Source organism: Perognathus longimembris, unplaced genomic scaffold (assembly GCF_023159225.1).
Source record: "Perognathus longimembris pacificus isolate PPM17 unplaced genomic scaffold, ASM2315922v1 HiC_scaffold_5241, whole genome shotgun sequence".
NCBI classification, from domain to species: Eukaryota; Metazoa; Chordata; class Mammalia; order Rodentia; family Heteromyidae; genus Perognathus; species Perognathus longimembris.
Genome location: NW_025960647.1, coordinates 267,512 through 285,104, shown reverse-complemented (window position 1 = coordinate 285,104; position 17,593 = coordinate 267,512). Strand labels below are relative to the sequence as shown.

The 17,593-nt window shown below is 53.1% G+C and overlaps 1 protein-coding gene across 1 annotated transcript; it reads left to right on the top strand.

The window, feature by feature from the left end:
- The first annotated feature begins 4,723 nt into the window (after window positions 1-4,723).
- Window positions 4,724-7,097, top strand: LOC125345053 (granzyme B-like). The gene is made up of 5 exons (XM_048337304.1): window positions 4,724-4,808; window positions 5,382-5,529; window positions 5,814-5,949; window positions 6,092-6,352; window positions 6,926-7,097. The coding sequence occupies exons 1-5, from the start codon at window positions 4,754-4,756 to the stop codon at window positions 7,085-7,087; spliced, it is 762 nt and encodes a 253-aa protein (XP_048193261.1). The 5' UTR covers window positions 4,724-4,753; the 3' UTR covers window positions 7,088-7,097.
- Window positions 7,098-17,593: the final 10,496 nt, after the last annotated feature.

Genomic DNA, 17,593 nt, shown 5'->3' with positions numbered 1-17,593 from the left:
TACATTCCATGGCATCTGGGTATCTATTTCCTCGGTAATATTTGTTGAAGATAGTATTCTTTCTCCACTAAATAATCATGACTTCCTTGACTACATTTGTAAAAAATCAAATGCTTCAGTGGAACTGTGGTTCAAGTGCTAGAGGTCTGCCAGAAAGCACAAGGTTATTGAGTTTACACCCCCAGAAAAAAAAAACAAAAGAAGAGACATAGAAAGGAGAGGAGGAGGGGAAAGAGAGGAGAGAGGGAGAGAGAGAGAGAGAGAAGAAGAAGGATAGGAGAGAGGGAGGAGGAAAGAGAATGAGGAAGGAAGGAAGGAAGGAAGGAAGGAAGGAAGGAAGGAAGGAAGGAAGGAAGGAAGGAAGGAAGGAAGGAAGGAAGGGAAGAATGGTCAAAATGAAGTAGAAAGGAAGGGACAGACCCTAGATTATATTCCATTGATCCGCATGTCTATCTTTAGGTCGTATTGCACTCTATTATTATTTGTTTTAATATTTTTTGAGACTAGAAAAAGTATGACCTCCAACGTTTTCTTTTTCAGCATTGCTCTTTAGAGCCCATACAATGCCATACGTACTTTAGAATTGGTTTTGCTGTTTCAGGGGGGACACGCCATTGGAATGTCAATAGTGTTGAATTGTAGATAAGTTTGGAGACTATTGTCATTTAAACTTATGAAATCTTCCAGTGTCTGAATATGGGTCAGATTCCTTTTAATTCATTTCAGTAATTAGTTCCAGGCTTTAGTGTAAAATATTGCACTCCCTTGGTTAGTTGTAGTCCTAGATAACTTATTTGGGATGACAATCTCAGAAATAAATTTGTTTATTTAATTTCCTGTTCTAATATATACTAACACAACAGATGTTTGTATTTTGTATTCATTTATATTTTGTATTCATTTATGTTGAATTCATTTATAAAGTTTACTAGATTTTTTTTTTGGTTTGGGTTCTTCAGGCTTTTCTTTGCACACAGTCAATCACCTGCAAATAGAAACCACTTTTCTTCTTCTTTGTGTGCCACGTTTGTGCCAAACATAGGGTTTGAACTCAGGGCCTGAGCACGGTCCCTGAGCTTTCTTTGCCTATGGCTAGCACCCTACCACTTGAGAGACAGACAGCTCCACTTCGAGCTTTTTGGTAGTTTACTGGAGATCAGAGGCTCATAGACTTTCCTGCTCGGGCTGGCTTTGAATCAAGATCCTCAGATCTCAGCCTCCTGAGAAGCTAGGATTACACGCACGCACGTCTGGCACCCAGGACCTCTTCAATATTTTTTAAGCAAAAAATTGGTCTGGGAATTGGTTTGGTTTGGTTTTATTTTGGAGTACTAGGGTTTGAGCTCAGGGCCTCACAGTTGCTAGGTATGCACTCTGTCACTTGGGTTTTGCCTCCATTTCTAGTCTTTCGCTGGTTAATTGGAGATCAGAATCAAATTTGTCTGCCTTGGCTGACATTGAACCAAGATCTTCAGACTTCAGGCTCCTCAGTAGTTTCAAAGTTTTAGGTTTTACATTATAGGTCTTTGATCCATTTTTAGTTCGTGTTTATAGGGTGAGAAATAGGGATTAAGTTTCCCTCTTATGGATATTCAATTTTCTAAGCTCCACTTACTGAAGAGATGGTCTCTTCTCCAATGTATGTTTTTGCCAAGTTATTGTTACTCAAATGACTGAAGCTATGTTGGTTTTGTTTTGTTTTGGTGGTCTTCTATTGTGCGCGCTAAGAACACCAATACTACATTGAGTAAGAGTGATGGAGGCAGATGTCCTTGTCTTGTTCTGGATTTCTGATGGAATGCTCTTGCTGTTTCCCCAGTCAGTAGAATATTGGCTGTGGGTCTGTCATATCTGGCATAACTTTTTGAGTTGAGCTACGATCCTTCTATTCCTAGTTTTATCAGAAATTTCGTCATGAAAAGATGTTGAATTTTTTCCAGTGGTATTCTTTGCATCTATTGTGATGATTGTGTGACTTTTTGTCCTGATTAAATCGTTTCAGGGTGTGGTTTTTTTTTTTTGGGGGGGGGAGATGAAAACAATCAAACATCATACAGTGGTAGTGTCTGTATTGTTTTTTTATTTTTCTCAAATTTTTATTATCAAACTGATGTACAGAGAGGTTACAGTATCATACGTTGGGCATTGGTGTATTGTTTTTTAATTGCGAGGTCGAGTTACTATTTAGCCCAGGCTGATTTCAAGCTCAGAATCCTCCTCCCTCCGCCTCCTGAGTGGAAGATTACAGCCACGTAACACCACCCACAGAGTGACCACGCCTTGCGGATTCACTAAATGTCACCAAACTACACACTTTTTACTGAGTAGTACCTTGTATCCGGTGTGAGTTTCACCTCAAATTTTAAAAGGGTTGATGTCATTATTCTGCTTAGATTAAATGATAAGTGTATAAATGAACTGTCGTCCATCTTGGACCTCTGTGGTCATTTCACGGCCACTTCCTGTAGCAGTGAGCTCACGTGTTGCAAGCAGCTTTTCCAAATGCCATTGGACATGGTTCCTCTGCTCACGTGCCCCGTGCTGACCGCAGCAAGCTGCCTGTGGAAGGAAAAGGGGCCTCTGCTCCTGAAGGTCTTTACTTCATACCATACATATAAACCATCATCTGGAAAGAAAACATTCTTGCGCGCCATCATTAAGAACAGCTCTGATAAAGCACAGTCACTAACTACTATGTATCATAAAGCAGGTACAAGGTATTTTATATTCACAGAGGGATGACACAGTGCTGTCCTACATCTATAATGCTAGAGGATACAATTAAAAAGACATTATTGAAACTTGATTCTACTTTTCAGCAGAGGACCTAAAGGATGGGTGACACAGCCCTGTAAAGAAATGCACTTTCCTAGGTGGGATTCCTTCACAGTTCCAAGTACTCGCTCTCTAGCTGGGAATATGGCCTAGTGGCAAGAGTGCTTGCCTCGAAGACATGAAGCCCTGGGTTCGATTCCCCAGCACCACATAGATAGAAAACGGCCAGAAGCGGCGCTGTGGCTCAAGTGGCAGAGTGCTAGCCTTGAGCAAAAAGAAGCCAGGGACAGTGCTCAGGCCCTGAGTCCAAGGCCCAGAACTGGCCAAAAAAAAAAAAAAAACCTAGTCCTCCAAGTACTCGCTCTCTTCATGAGCATCAGTTACAAAACATTTGCAAATGGAGGCATAGGAGCAGGAAGAAGAAAACAAACCCAAACAGCAGAAACAGAATTTCCCATCTGGGGTTTGTCTTTTATCTTTTTTTTTCTTTTTATTAATGAGGAGTGCTGGATGTCTAATTTTGTTCAGATGACTGACTACAGAACCCAGAAAAGCTGTTCCTACTATAGATGCATAACACACTGCTATTATTGGTATTTTATATAAATATATACATATGTAATTTGAATTTTTGGAAACTTTAGGTCTGCTGTCAACTTTGGAAAAAGTATGCCAGTTTACCATGTTGAGTTGGCATTGTACAGAAAATACTAGTCATATTGGTCAGAAACGTTGAACTTAATTCTTTCCTTAGTACTGGGGTAAATGCACTGAATTAACTATGTAAGGTCTTATGTACATGGGTTTGATTATAGAAACTAAAAAAGTATTCTCTAAATAAAAAGTAATATATATATATAAAATATGTGCCAATCAATGGTAGATGGTAAAGATAAGTCTAGGCAACTGCAAGCTACTCATACATAAATTTTGGAAATTACACATGGATTTTTCAACAGCATAGATCTGGGGAGAAGGACTCATGCTTCTTTTTTTTTTTTTTTTTTTTTTTTTTTTTTCCAGTCCTGGGCCTTGGACTCAGGGCCTGAGCACTGTCCCTGGCTTCTTTTTGCTCAAGGCTAGCACTCTGCCACTTGAACCACAGCGCCACTTCTGGCCGTTTTCCGTATATGTGGTGCTGGGGAATCGAACCCAGGGCTTTATGTATGTGAGCCGAGCACTCTACCACTAGGCCACATTCAAAGCCTTTGAACTCATGCTTTTGAGTGTCAACTGTATGCAGTTGTTCTTCGGGTGCGGACGCGACGCCGGCCTGCGCGGCTCGGCAGACTCCACCTATGGGGTCGTCGCGATGTGTTCATTCTGCACACCAGATCTCAAGGGGGGAGCTTGGGTGAGGACGCCGAAGTGAGAGGTGGGCTCCGTGGTGTTAGGCGTTTGAGTCCCCTCATGAGCGGGGGGGGGGGGGGGGACGCGCTGTGTGCCTGGCTGCCCGGGTGGGGGGCCCTCTGGGCGTCCCGATCCAGCGTTCCTGACGACGGCGGGCAGCGCTCGGTGGCCCTGCACCGGCTCCGTGCTCCGTGCTGGCTCTTCTGCCACCCCAACAGAGTGCCGGCTCCCCGCGGCACAGAGCCCCCCCCCCCCCCCGCGCTTCCCGGCGCCTGGCAGCGCGGGGCCCTCAGCCGCTGCCTCCGCCGTCCACCCCGCACCCTGCAGCCCCCGCCTCGCACGCTGGGGTCCCCCCCCCCCCCCCCGGCAGGAGCGGGCGGGTTGTCTCTGCACCATCAGCTGTGGGCGCTGATGTGGTCACGGTGTGATTCTCACACCATCGCTCAGAAACACGTCACCAGGCAAAGGCCGGGGGGGCGGGGGGTGCAGGGGGGGCGCAGCTTTCATAGAAAACCAACGATGAATCACGGGAACACTCGTGGTCTCTGCGCCCCCCCCCCCCCCCCGCGGGGGTTAAAGTGAGCGCTGCGGCGACGCTGCAGAAGCTCTGCCCCGCAGCCCCGGGACCATGCGGCCTCTCCTGCTCCTGCTGGCCCTGTGCCTGCCCCCCAGCGCCGAGGCGGGTGAGTGACCCCCGCCCCGAGGACCCGCCTCCCCCGCAGCAGGCCTGGGGACACCCGATGACCCGTGAGCGAGGCCGGGGCGACACTGCTCCCCAGAGAGCTGGTGACGCCAGCCCTCCCTGAGCCCCACCCGCCGTCCCCCAGGGCAAGCTGTTTCGGGGGGCGGGGGGAGCTGGAAAGCAGGGCGCGGGAAGACGGCCCGGGGTGGGGGGAGCGGATGCCTGGCTTCTGCGTCTGGGGTGAGGTCAGGGCCGCACAGGCGACCACAGAGCTGGGGACCCCGCACGGGTCTCCCCGTTCCCGGCCTCTGTTCTTCCCGGGCGGCAGGCGGGATCTACCACGTGAGGCTCCCCCCCCCCCCCGTCTGCCTCTCAGACCCCCCGAGCCAGCGCTGCGCGGCCCCTCGGCCGCAGCCCCGGGGAGGCCAGGGGCGCTGGCTGCGCGCCCCCGCGGGCCCGGCCCTCGCTCTCGGGACACAACAGCGGCTGCATCTCAGCCGCCCCGAGGAGGGGCAGGCCCGGGCCATCCCGGAGAACTCGGGGGCGCCCACGGTCAGACCCGCCTGTCCCGCAGGGGAGATCATCGGGGGACGGGAGGCCAGGCCCCACTCCCGCCCGTACATGGCCTACCTGGAGTTCGAGGTCCGGCGCGATCGGAAGAGGTGCGGCGGCTTCCTGATCCGAGAGGACTTCGTGCTGACGGCGGCTCACTGCTCCGGGGGGTGAGGATGGGGGCGGGGGACAGACACCTCCTGGGAAAGGGGAGCATCACCGCAGGTCTAGCCTGGGTACTGGGAGCTAGGTCGGCAGTACAGTGCCATGTAAAGTGACGGCGCGCGTGGCCCTCTGGCACAGTTACTGACGGCTCCGGAATTCCACCTCGACGGCTCCGTCACCCCGGTCCCCCGGTGTCGGTCAGCCACCGCCCGGCCGTAGCCTGCGCATCATGCTCTCGGGCTGCACCTCCTCTGGCCCCAGCCCTAACCGCGCTGTTCCTAATGTGCAGATCGATGAACGTCACCCTCGGTGCCCACAACCTCAAGGAGCAGGAGAAAACCCGGCAGGTCTTCGCTGTGAGAACGGCCATCCCCCATCCGGACTACAACGCCAAGGACCACTCCAATGACATCATGTTATTACAGGTAAGACGCGCCCCCGTCTCCTTCCTGCGGGACAAGCTTCTCCTTCAGGACCCCCCCACCCCACCCCACCCCTCCCTTCCACTGATCTCACGACCATCTAGATCCAGAAAGCCATGGGTTCCGCTTGCTTCTCTCCCATCAGCTGCAGACAAAAGCCAAGAAGACGGCCGCCGTGAAGCCCCTCCGGCTGCCCAAGGGCAAGTCCCGGGCGAAGCCAGGACAGAGGTGCTATGTGGCTGGCTGGGGGTGGACGGCCCCACGCGGAAACCCCTCAAAGACGCTGCAGGAGGTGGAGATGACAGTGCAGGAAGACCGGGAGTGCGAGTCCTCCCTGCGTGGCTACTACAACAATGCCAGTGAGATCTGCGTGGGAGACCCAACGTCGAGAAGCTCTTCCTTTAGGGTAAGCTCAGCATCCGTCTACCCAGCCCCCGAGAGGACAGGCACTTGGGGAGAGCCAGGCCGTGACTTCTCCCTGGGCGGAGAGGAGGGCTGTGTCTGGGGAATCGCAGGGCCTCTGCTTCTTACCGCAGGGCCTCTGCAGACGGCCCCCTGAGGCAGGAGCCCACGGCACTGAGCCCAATCCCAGGGCACAGGCGTTCGGGATCTGTGTCCTCTGAGTTTGAGGTCATGACAGTCCGGTGGTATCCTAGAACTAACGCTCACTCCTGGCCCGTGGCCCATCCTCCGCGCTCACCTGCTTCGACTGCAGCCCCGAGCCAATCTGCCTCCTGCCTTCTTCGGGGGAGGGTCGTAGGACCTGGGGGGGACCACCGAGGCCGTCCGGAGTGAGCTGAACCACCACCAACATCCCTGGTCAGAATGTAGCAGCCCGTAGGGGCCTGCTCTGCCTCTGGCTTTCTACCACCATTCATCTCTCAGGAGACACTCGGGCTACCCTCGTGGGGTCCCACTTGGCATGGAGGACCGAGACAGAAGGATGGCCAACTCAATCCGCTTCCTCCTCTATTCACAGGGAGACTCGGGAGGCCCCCTCGTGTGTAATAACGTGGCCCAGGGCATTATCTCCTATGGACGAGCTAACGGGACGCCTCCACGAGCCTGCACCAAGGTCTCAAAGTTCCTGCACTGGATAAAGGAAAACATGAAACGCTATGAACCACAAGAGGCAGACTAACACACACACACACACACACACACACACACACACCCCACAACTGACCATCTTTCTTGGAGACGAAGCTGGAATTGTACTGGGGCGGGTGCCAGCAACTCAATAAACGTCTTTCAGTTCAGCGGGTGTGAAAGCCGGTCTCTTAGTGACCGACCTTCATTCACAAGAGCTGACTCCAGGTTTCCCCCTCTCCCTTCCCTCCTGCACCCCTCCCCACACCCTATGCAATGCTATGAGCCAGTGCTTCTCCCCCACGCCGCCTCCCCCAGGCTCTGCCTCCTGGTGGTGTAGAGCGGTACACAAGATAAAGTGTGGAGGGCTGTTTCTTGGGGGCTCAGGGTGGGTTCCTTACCTTCTCCTGCTCTAGGTAACAGAGGGAAAAGGGACTAACCCCAAGAATCCCAGCGGTCCAGGGGACCTGCGGAGGAGGGACCCGCTGCTGAGACACCCCCCCACCCCCACCCCCGCCACTGAGATGGGGAGGGGACAGACAGAGCGATATTTCCTTTCTAAAATGATGGCAAACGTTGGGAAGGACTCTTTGCGTAGCTCCACTTTCTCATCTGGAATCGGTGTCCTCTCCCGTCTTCCTCTGAGGTCAGGGCCAAGCTTGACATCCAGCTTCCTATCCTCCTTTCTTCTCCATCCCTACGCAAGGGTTCAGAGTCTACCCACGATTGTCCCTCTAGCCCCTGCTGATAGGAACAGCTCCTTTCCTCTTACCCATCTCTACCCAGGAGACTCGGGGCCCTGGGGGGTCCCATTGGTTCCCGCTTACAACCTGATTGAGAGTAATTTCACGAGAACTAGGCCCGTGTAGACAGCATGGGGGAGCCACGGAGGACAGGACTATCGGGGTGTCTCTCCAGAGCCCCCCACCCGGTCTTCATTTCAGCAGGGCCAGTACAGCCTCTCGCCGTCAGCTCCGTGTCCCCGTGTGCCCAGAGCCCCGTCGAGATCCGCACCTTGGCCCTCTCGGCATCCTGACCCTCTCCCAGCCCGATCCTTTGGTCACTGCTGGTCTCCAGGTGAAAACTCCTTGCTAGTCACCCCGTCTGGATCGATCGTTTAAGATCAAAGGGGCACAAGAACTAGAAATTCGTAAACAAGTAGTCACTGAGCAGTTACTAAGCACCATGCCTCGGGTTATAAAGTAGACACAGTAAGAGACTCAGGTGAAACGGAGGGACTGAAGACTTTCCACATTGTTCAACTCTCTCATCCTCCAGATTGGTCCACAAAGGCCTGGACATCTCATGGGAATGAAATAGGACCATCTTAACTTATAGTTCATGTAAATATGATCCTAAGGCACTTGAAAACATGTCTGAGATTTAGAAATGACTTTAATCATCTAGTCTTCAGTGAAAAGTTGCTGACTAGCCATCAGAACATCCTTGGTACCTAAGGAAAAGAGGGAAGAAGATAACTAGAGCAGCCGTCATTTACTTGTTTACATGAATGTCACTGTACTGATTCAAATCATAATAGGTCTACTTGGATGGTGCAGAAACATAATCCCTGTCACTTCTGCCTTTACAGAATCAACCTTGAATCAAGGGTGGGTGGGGTTGAAGAAATGGAGACATGCCATCATGGTTACTGCTACACCCACAGTATCTGAGTAACTGGGCTTCTCATGTTCAGGAAGTTCTCAGATCGGAGGCTGCGAGGCAGGCCTGTGGCTTGCTGCTACATAATGGTATCCACGTTGGGCTCACCTCACCAAGCTTTCTCGTCAGTCCTGGCTTCAAGGCCATGGCACCTGGGGCACTGCCTGGCAGGTGCACAGAAGCTGTAGCTCTCGGTGAGTGGCTTTCTCTCCTAAATCCAAACAACACACACGGTCGTGAGGTTGAGTAAATCTCCCTTTGGAATCGTGAAACTCTCGAAGGCTCGTCCTTCGCCATCTCGGGCACAAATCCTGCTATATAACACAATCTCATAGCCATCTTCTCCCACTTGGACAAGGGAGGAGCAATGGGTGTTACCCAGCTTCTGATTGGGAGCTGGAAAAAAAATCCCTGCGTCTAACCCCTACCACGGCTCCTTCCAGGGAGGAAAAAAGAAAAGAACAAATGCCAAAGCTAAACAAAAATAACATTTTAAAAAGTCACATGCAGATTTGACTAAGAGTTATATTTGCTTTGAGCAAAGGCTGCTATGTTTTAAGAATCTTTTTGATTTCTTAATTACCTTTAAGTAGTTGTACGACAGGGTTTCAATGCAACCTGTCACCTATGACTACAATCTGTCCTGGTCAGTGTCTCCTCTTTCGTTGTTCTCCCTCACTTGTATCTCTGCTTCCCCTGCCCCCTCAATTCACCTGATTCCATTGCATGCTGAGACTACATTCACCAATCCACCCCTCCCCCCCCCATTTGTCTGGCCCTCTCCCCTTGACCTTCCCTCCCCACCCACCCAACAACATAGGTTTCAGCCTCCTGGTGTTCGTGTTGTTAAACTGTAAGTTAGCCGTTCAAAGGAATTACACTATTGGAATCCTTTCCTGAATATATCATGCTTTAGTTATTACATCTGTGTATGTTCACATATATATTTATAATTAAGATTTAACCTCCACATACGAGAGAAAACATGCATCCTTTGACACTCCGATCCTGACTTCCTTCACTTAACATAATTTTTCCCAAGGGCTCTCAATTTCCCTGCCAATGATATGCATAATATCATTCTTCCGGATGGATGAGTAAACTGCCACTCTGTGTGTGTGTGTGTGTGTGTGTGTGTGTGTGTGTTGGATGAGTAAACTGCCACTGTGTATGTGTGTGTGTGTGTGTGTGTGTTGCTTGTGACTCAGACCGTTCCCTCTGGGTGTCCTTTCCATCAGTGTAGTAGAAAAGCTGGACCAGACACAAGAGGGCTAGACAAACGTTGATCTGACACGAAAGGAAACATCACCACCCAATAGCACAGCAAGTAAACAATACGGACTTTCACATTCAAATAGATTTTTAAAGCTAAAAGACATAGGAAATGCAATCTATCATTAGAATTCTGGGTTTTTTCCAGCCACTATGTAAATCAATGTGGAGATTTCTCAAAAAAACTAAACGTAGAGCTAGCACAGGATTCAGCAATGCCAACTGCTCTGTCCATTATTGTAAAGGTGCTGTACGGAGCGGTTACAGATACATGATTCGGGTAATGAGCGCATTGTCTTTTGAACAGCGTCACTCTCTCCCTCGTTCTCTCTAAGTACCCAAAGACTTTAAATGAGTTTTCTATATCTTTATCGTAAACCCATGTTTATGACAGCATCATTCACAGTAGCTAGGTTATGAAATCAGCCTCACTGCCAATCAATAGATGAGTAGATAAAGAAAACACGTAATATGTAATATATATACACACATGCATCCTAAAAGATAGCTAAACACAAAATACGTAATAACTGAGAAACTTACATGGCTGAGAATCGCACCCAGGAGCTCGGTCCTCAGTGTTTACGCGTGTTTCCTTCCGTTTACATGTTGGTGATGTGCTTGCCTTAGACGTAATTGGGATGGCACTGTTTAATAACCCATGCCTTCCTCCCATGGCTCTCCTATCTTCACCCTGCCGGGAGTTCCAAGATAATTCATGTGCAACTTTTATGGAAAACCCATCCTCGTGGGCCCCTGACACACCGGAAGCTGGCTCTCTGGAGACTAAGCAGAGATTACTCGGTGGATACGTGTTCTCAGGCAGTGACTTGCCATCCTGGGCACTGGCAACCAGCCTTGCATGAGAAGAAGCCCCTTTGCTAGTCACAGGCACTGTAATAGCGCGGGACAGACGCCACCTCCGTTCCAGAAGTGCCAAGTAAATCCATCAAGCCAGTCAGTTTGCACAGACTAGACTTGGTGTTCCTTCGGGCGTGTGTACCAATACTGAGGCTGGAATCCAGGAGCGTGCGCTCTCCCCCTGACTTTTTTGCCCGAGGTTTGTGCTCCACCACACGAGCTGCACCTCCGCTTCCAGCTTTGCCCCTGGTTAAGTGCACGTAAGAGTCTCACAGACTTGCTGCCCAGGTTGGCGCGGAACCAAGATCCTCACATCTCGCCTTCCTGTAGAGCGAGGTTTGCAGGCTTGCTGGGGTGGCGGCCTTCTCCTAGCGGATGCCAGCCGCCCTCCACTGCCCCTGCCTGCCGGCTCTTTGTTCTTGGCCCCGGGCTTGGGTCCGCAGTGAGATGCCAGTGTGGTCACGGTGTCGTCGTTCACACCCAAACCAGAGCACTTCCCTGGGCGGCCTTGGGAGATGACGCCCACCGAAACACTGGCCCTCTGGTCAGTCTCAATCAGGGACTTCTCTCCAGCTGAGTGCAGGAACTTTCTCAACCCACCTCAGCTCCGATGCCGAACCCAGACTTCTACAGCTGAGGCTGGCTAGATACTCAGTGAGGACGGCAGAGGGGAAAGGGCTCCCCGTGTGGTTTAAGAGGTGTTAGCCTCTCCCCAGAAAGTTGTCCTTTGAAAGACATTTAGCTGATAGAGCTACAAAAGTATGGATTTAAAATCCCTCGCTCAGCCGGGTCCTGGTGGCTCACAACTTGTAATCCTAGCTACTCAAGAGGCTGAGACCTGAGGATTGTGGTTCAAAGCCAGTCCAGGCAGGAAAGCCCATGAGACTCTGATCTCCAATAAACTACTCAGGAAAAGCACTGCGGCTCAAATGATAGCGCGCTAGCCTTGACCCAAAAGAGACACGTTGGTAATGTGTTATGCCTTGGACATCATTGGGACGGAACTGCGCAGGCCCAGAATTCAAGCCCCATGACCGACAACAACAACAACAACAAAAATCCCTCCCTCCAGCCCAAGAAGGGACCAGGCTGAAACCACCAGGCTCCAGCGGGCACTGGAGAGCTGCCGTGGGTCACGTCGTGAACTGCACTCGGCCCTTCAGTCCTGCCGGGGAAAGGGGCCCACATTGTGAGTGAGCTCAGGGGCACAAGAGGGCTACACCCAACTCTACAACCCTCTCAGCTCCGCCCAGCTGTTGGCTTGGTGGGTTTGGGGTGTCCCTGCCCATACTAAGACTTGGACGTGAGGTTCTAGGGATTGAACTCGGGGGTCTGGGACTGTCCTTTGGCGTTTTGTTGCTCAAGGCTGGCGCTCTGTCACTTGAGCTACAGCTCCGCTTCCGGCTTCTTGGTGGTTCATTCAAGGTAAGAATCTCGTGGACTTTCCTCTCCAAGATGGCTTCAAATCCAGACACTCGGTTTTAGCATTCCGAGTACAAGGATGACAGGCATAAACCACCAGCCCCAGGCTTGTTACTTCTCTTTTGCCTTCCCAGAACCGCTCACCCCTCAGCTGCTTCCCTGTTTCTGGGGGCTCCCTCCCCCAACATCTCTACGGTCTTGAACCTCACCAAGCCCCTCTCCTCATTAGAGCTCCTTCATTCATGCAGCCAAACACATGGACTGAGAACTTGGACATGGTAGGCACACGACTGAAAGGCAGAAAAGCCAGCTCCCTAATCCCACAGGTAAATTCCTGGAAAATGGCAGCAATCAGGACGGCAGCAGAGGCTTACATAGCAAGATGGAAAAGACTCGCTAAGGAGGAAGGGACCAACCCAGGCCATCCAAACTCCTCAGGTGCTGTTCCCCTGGAGAAGACAGACTTTGAAAGACCGTGTTTTGCCTGTAAGAGTGTCTAGCAGAACCCTGCAGAGAGAGAGAGAGAGAGAGAGAGAGAGAGAGAGAGAGAGAGAGTACACACTGAGGCTTGAACACAGGGACAGACCACTGTCTCGGCTTTTTCACTCCAAGTTGATGCTCTACTACTTGAGCCATAGCTCCAGGCCCAGCTTTTTGGCTGGCTAATAGGATAATAGGAACTTTGTGGAGTTTTCTGCCTGGGTTGCCTTTGAACTTCGTTCCTCAGATCTCAGCCTCCTCTGCAGCTAGGATCTTTCCTTTCAGACTGCGGGCCACTGTGGCTGTCACTCTCTGTTCTGTTTTCTAAGCCTTCCCCTCTGACTTCGGCTGCTGCCCCCTTTCCCCATGTTCCAGCTTTTTCTTTCAGAGGGGATCATGGGGCGCTGTGAGGCTAGGCCTGGCTCTCGCCCCTGGGTGGCCTTCATTCATGGCTGGCTGAGGAGACAGAGCCGCAGCGCTGTGCTTGTTCAAGAGGACTTTGCGGTGACAGGCGCGCATTGCTTAGTAAGGCGCGGGGAGGTCGCCGGCCACTGCTCTCGAGGCCTGGGTTCGAGCAAGGACTGCAGTCTGCAGAGCGCCTAGGTCTGGACACACAGGCCCGTGAGACTTTATCAGGACGCAGGACTGGGAAATGCAGCATCTGAGGAACAGGAGGGCTGGGCCTTGGGGGTGAGCGCAAGTGGTGCAGTGGAACTCGGGGCCGCCACCCGGCTGGGCGAGGCGCAAGCGGAGGGTGGGGAGCGGGAGGAAAGGTCACAATGCAGGCCCGAGCAATTTCACAGTGCTGCTGAAAAGGAAGAGTGAGCATCTGGAGGCCCTGGGCATCTGCAGGCCCGGGATCCCCCGAGGCCCTGAGCCCCGGAAGGCCCAGAACCCCGATGGCCCTGAGCCCCCGAGCCCCCCGAAGGTCCCCGAGCCCCCAAGGCCCTGAGGCCCCGAGGCCCTGAGCCCCGGAGGCCCTGAGCCCGATGGCCCTGAGCCCCCCGAGCCCCCGGAGGCCCCGAGCCCCGGAGGCCCCCCGCCCCCCAAGGCCCTGAGCCCCCGAGGCCCTGAGCCCCCGAGGCCCTGAGCCCCGGAAGGCCCAGAACCCCGATGGCCCTGAGCCCCCCGAACCCCCGAAGGTCCCCGAGCCCCCAAGGCCCTGAGGCCCCGAGGCCCCGAGCTCCCGAGGCCCCGAGCCCCGGAGGCCCCGAGCCCCGATGGCCTTCTTTCAGTATCCTTGGGAAGCAGAAGGGGTGGAGTTTTACTTTGCTGAATGAAAACGTCCACCACGTGTGACAGGAAAGAAAGGGCGGGGAGGCCAGGGCCCGGTTCCACGCTGCCAGGACGGGGCTTCCCGGCCAGGGCCATCGGGTCTGGGGCGGAGGAGGCCCGGCCCGGCGCTGGCCTCGCCCCCGAGCTCGCCCGCCCGGAGCCCCCGCGGGAGCGGCGGTGGTGCCGGGCAGCAGGAGCCGGGCGAGCCGGGGCCGGCAGCCCCGCGACCCGCAACCCGGAAAGGCCGCGCTGGCTTCCGTCGGTCGAGCCTCCCACCTCGGGGACCGGACCCGGCCCGCAGCGCCCCGCGCCCCGCCCCCTCCCCATCCCGCCGTCCTGGCGCCCGGCCCCGCCCCCCTCCAGGCCCCGCCCCCTCCCCATCCCACCGTCCTGGCGCCCGGCCCCGCCCCCCTCCCCATCCCGCCGTCCTGGCGCCCGGCCCCCCCATCCCGGCCCCGCCCCCTCCCCATCCCGCCGTCCTGGCGCCCGGCCCCGCCCCCTCCCCATCCCACCGTCCTGGCGCCCGGCCCCGCCCCCTCCCGGCCCCGCCCCCTCCCCATCCCACCGTCCTGGCGCCCGGCCCCGCCCCATCCCGGCCCCGCCCCCGCCCGGCCCCGCCCCCTCCCCATCCCACCGTCCTGGCGCCCGGCCCCGCCCCCTCCAGGCCCCGCCCCCGACCGACCCCGGCCCCGCCCCCTCCCCATCCCGCTGTCCTGGCGCCCGCTCCGCCCCCCTCCCCATCCCGCCGACCTGGCGCCCGGCCCCGCCCCCTCCCCCATCCCGCCGTCCTGGCGCCCGCTCCGCCCCCTCCCCATCCCGCCGTCCTGGCGCCCGGCCCCGCCCCCTCCCCCATCCCACCGTCCTGGCGCCCGGCCCCGCCCCCGCACGGCCCCGCCCCCCGCACGGCCCCGCCCCCTCCCCATCCCGCCGTCCTGGCGCCCGGCCCCGGCCCCGCCCCCGCCCGGCCCCGCCCCCGCCCGGCCCCGCCCCCTCCCCCATCCCGCCGTCCTGGCGCCCCTCAGGAAGCCGGCGTGAAAGTGGCCTTTCCCGGGCCTGACCCTCTGCCCCAAGGCAGAGTGGAGGGGCGATGGGGACGCCCAGGTGGAAATGGATGGACGTCCGGGGTCAATGCGACTGCCCTCCCGGCTCCTCCGGACGGCTCCGGCCGCAGCCCCGGGCTGCCCGCTCGGAGTTCTGCTTCCGCTGTTGGCCCAGAGCCCTGCCTTCTCTCCAGGCGCCAGGACGGCGGGATGGGGAGGGGGGCGGAGCCGGGAGGGGTTGTGTTGTGAAGTGTTTTCACTGAACTTTCTGATTTCCTCCTTCATTTCTTCTGTGACCCAGATGTTATTCAGTAGTTTGCTATTCAGCCTCCAAGTGTTTGGGTGTTTTCTGTGGCACGTTTTGTTGTTAAGGACTGGTTTGTTTGGACTGTGGTCAGATCGGGTGCAAGGAGTTATCTCAGCCCTCTTATATTTGCTCAGCTTCTTTGTGTGTACTATGAGATGATCGATTTTGGGAAACGTTCCATCAGCTGATAAGAATATGAATTGGGTCGTCGTTGGGTAGAATACTCCGTAGATATCTCTTAAGTCCATTTGAGTTATGGTCTCCTTTAATTCAGAGGCCTCTTTGCTTACCCTTTGGTTGGTTGACGTGCCTTTCGGTGAGAGCAGACTATTAAAAATCTCCTACTATTATTGTGTTAGGATCTATCATGTTCTGTAAGTCCCAAAGTATTCATTTAATGTATTTAGGTGCTCCACTGTGTGGTGCATAAATATGTGATCTTCTCTTCATGAATCATTCCCTTCGTTAATATGTCATGACCTTCCTCGTCTCTTCGTACTGATTTTAATGAAGTCTGTATTTTATCAGATACCAGTATGGCTACTCTTGTCTTCTTGCAGGATGCGTTTGCATGAAAGATCTCTGTTCTTCCTTTCCTCAGAACTTGTTTTTATCTTTGACTGTGAGATGGGTTTTTTTGGAGACAACAAATGGATGGATCTTATTTTTTTTATTCAATCTGCTGCTCTGCTTCTTTTGATTGGGAAATTGAGTCCGTTGATGCTTCCGGTTAGTATGGGGAGATGTGTCGTGTTTCCCGCCCTTTTCTTTGTTTCCTACATGTTGCTCTTTCCTCTTGCTGTGCTTAGTAAACTAGTCTTCTAGTGATTTTTTGTCTAATGTGTTTCCTTAACTTTGCTTTTTTTTTTTCAGATTGTAAGCTTCCATTTAGTATTCTTTGTAATCTGGCTTAGTGTTCGTGCATTCCTTCAGTTTTTCTTTGTCATGGAAGGTTTTGGTTTCACCATCAAATGTAAGTGATAACTTCGCTGGGAACACCAGTTTGGGTTAGCAGTTGTTGATCATCCGGGCTTGGATTATACCATTCCAGGCTCTCCTTGCATTGAGAGTTTGTGTGAAGAACTCTGCAGTGATTCTGATCTTTCCCTTGTAATATAGCTCCTCCTTTGATTTTGTTGCATTTAAAAGTAATAAAAATAATAGACTTAAAAACCAAGGAATCACTTTTAAATGCAGCAAAATCAAAGGAGGAGCTATATTACAAGGGAAAGATCAGAATCAATGCAAAAAAGCTAAGGGACTGGCCCCAAGTTCAAGACACAGTACTGGTACATGTGCACACATGAACACACACACACACACACACACACACACACACACACACACGACAACACAAGGGCCAGTTCCTAGTAAAAACGATCTGACTCCCGAAGACAGTGGGCTGGGAACACAATGCTGCAAGCCAAGCTTTCTCGCGGCACCGACCATGACTAACCACAGCAGCTCAGCAGTAAAGACTTCCCAAGGAGTTTCCAGAATGTTCTGGGAGGAGTGACAGGAAGGCAGCTGTTAGGACCTGGAGGGCTCGGTAGACCTTTCCTCTCCCACAAAGCCGGGAGAAGATCTGATCCATCTGCTACCAACACTGCCTGCCCTGAGGATTCGCATCATCACGGTTTCCAGAACCCCTGGCCGAGGCAGGAAGCACCCTGTCAATGTCCCAACAACCCCAGGGGAGGGCAAACACAACTGTGTAACTGACGGAAATGTAATCCAACAGTCAAAAATAGATGCAACCAGTGCTACGTGGCATTGTGAAATGTATCACTGTCTTATTCAGTTATTACAACTTTTATTGCCCACTCTATGAGTTGTCTTTGTTTCTTTCGATGTTAGTGTATCCAATTTGTCAGTAGCTTTCCTCATGATAAATACTTTACATATGGCATCTAAAATCTCTACATAACATAAAGGGGTGGTGTGTGTGTGTGTGTGTGTGTGTGTGTGTGTGTGTGTGCACGCACGCACCAATACTGGGGCTTGAGCTCCAGGCCTTATACTCTCACTTGACACCTTCACTTAAGGCTGGCACTCTGCCACACGAGCCACAGCTCCACTTCCGGCTTTCTATTGGTTAACTGAAGAATCTCATCGACTTTTCTGCCTGACCTGGCTTTGAACTGTGATCCTCAGAATTCAGCCTCCTGAACAGCTAGGATTACAGGCATGAGCCACTGGCATCCAGACTGAAAATATTTTGTTAATGATAAAAGGGAAT

Coding starts and splice junctions, on each gene's coding strand:
- LOC125345053 (XM_048337304.1), top strand. CDS start 4,754: ATGCGGCCTCTCCTGCTCCTGCTGGCCCTGTGCCTGCCCCCCAGCGCC. Junction 5,530..5,813: donor GCGGCTCACTGCTCCGGGGG/GTGAGGATGGGG, acceptor CCTAATGTGCAG/ATCGATGAACGTCACCCTCG. Junction 6,353..6,925: donor CGAGAAGCTCTTCCTTTAGG/GTAAGCTCAGCA, acceptor CTCTATTCACAG/GGAGACTCGGGAGGCCCCCT.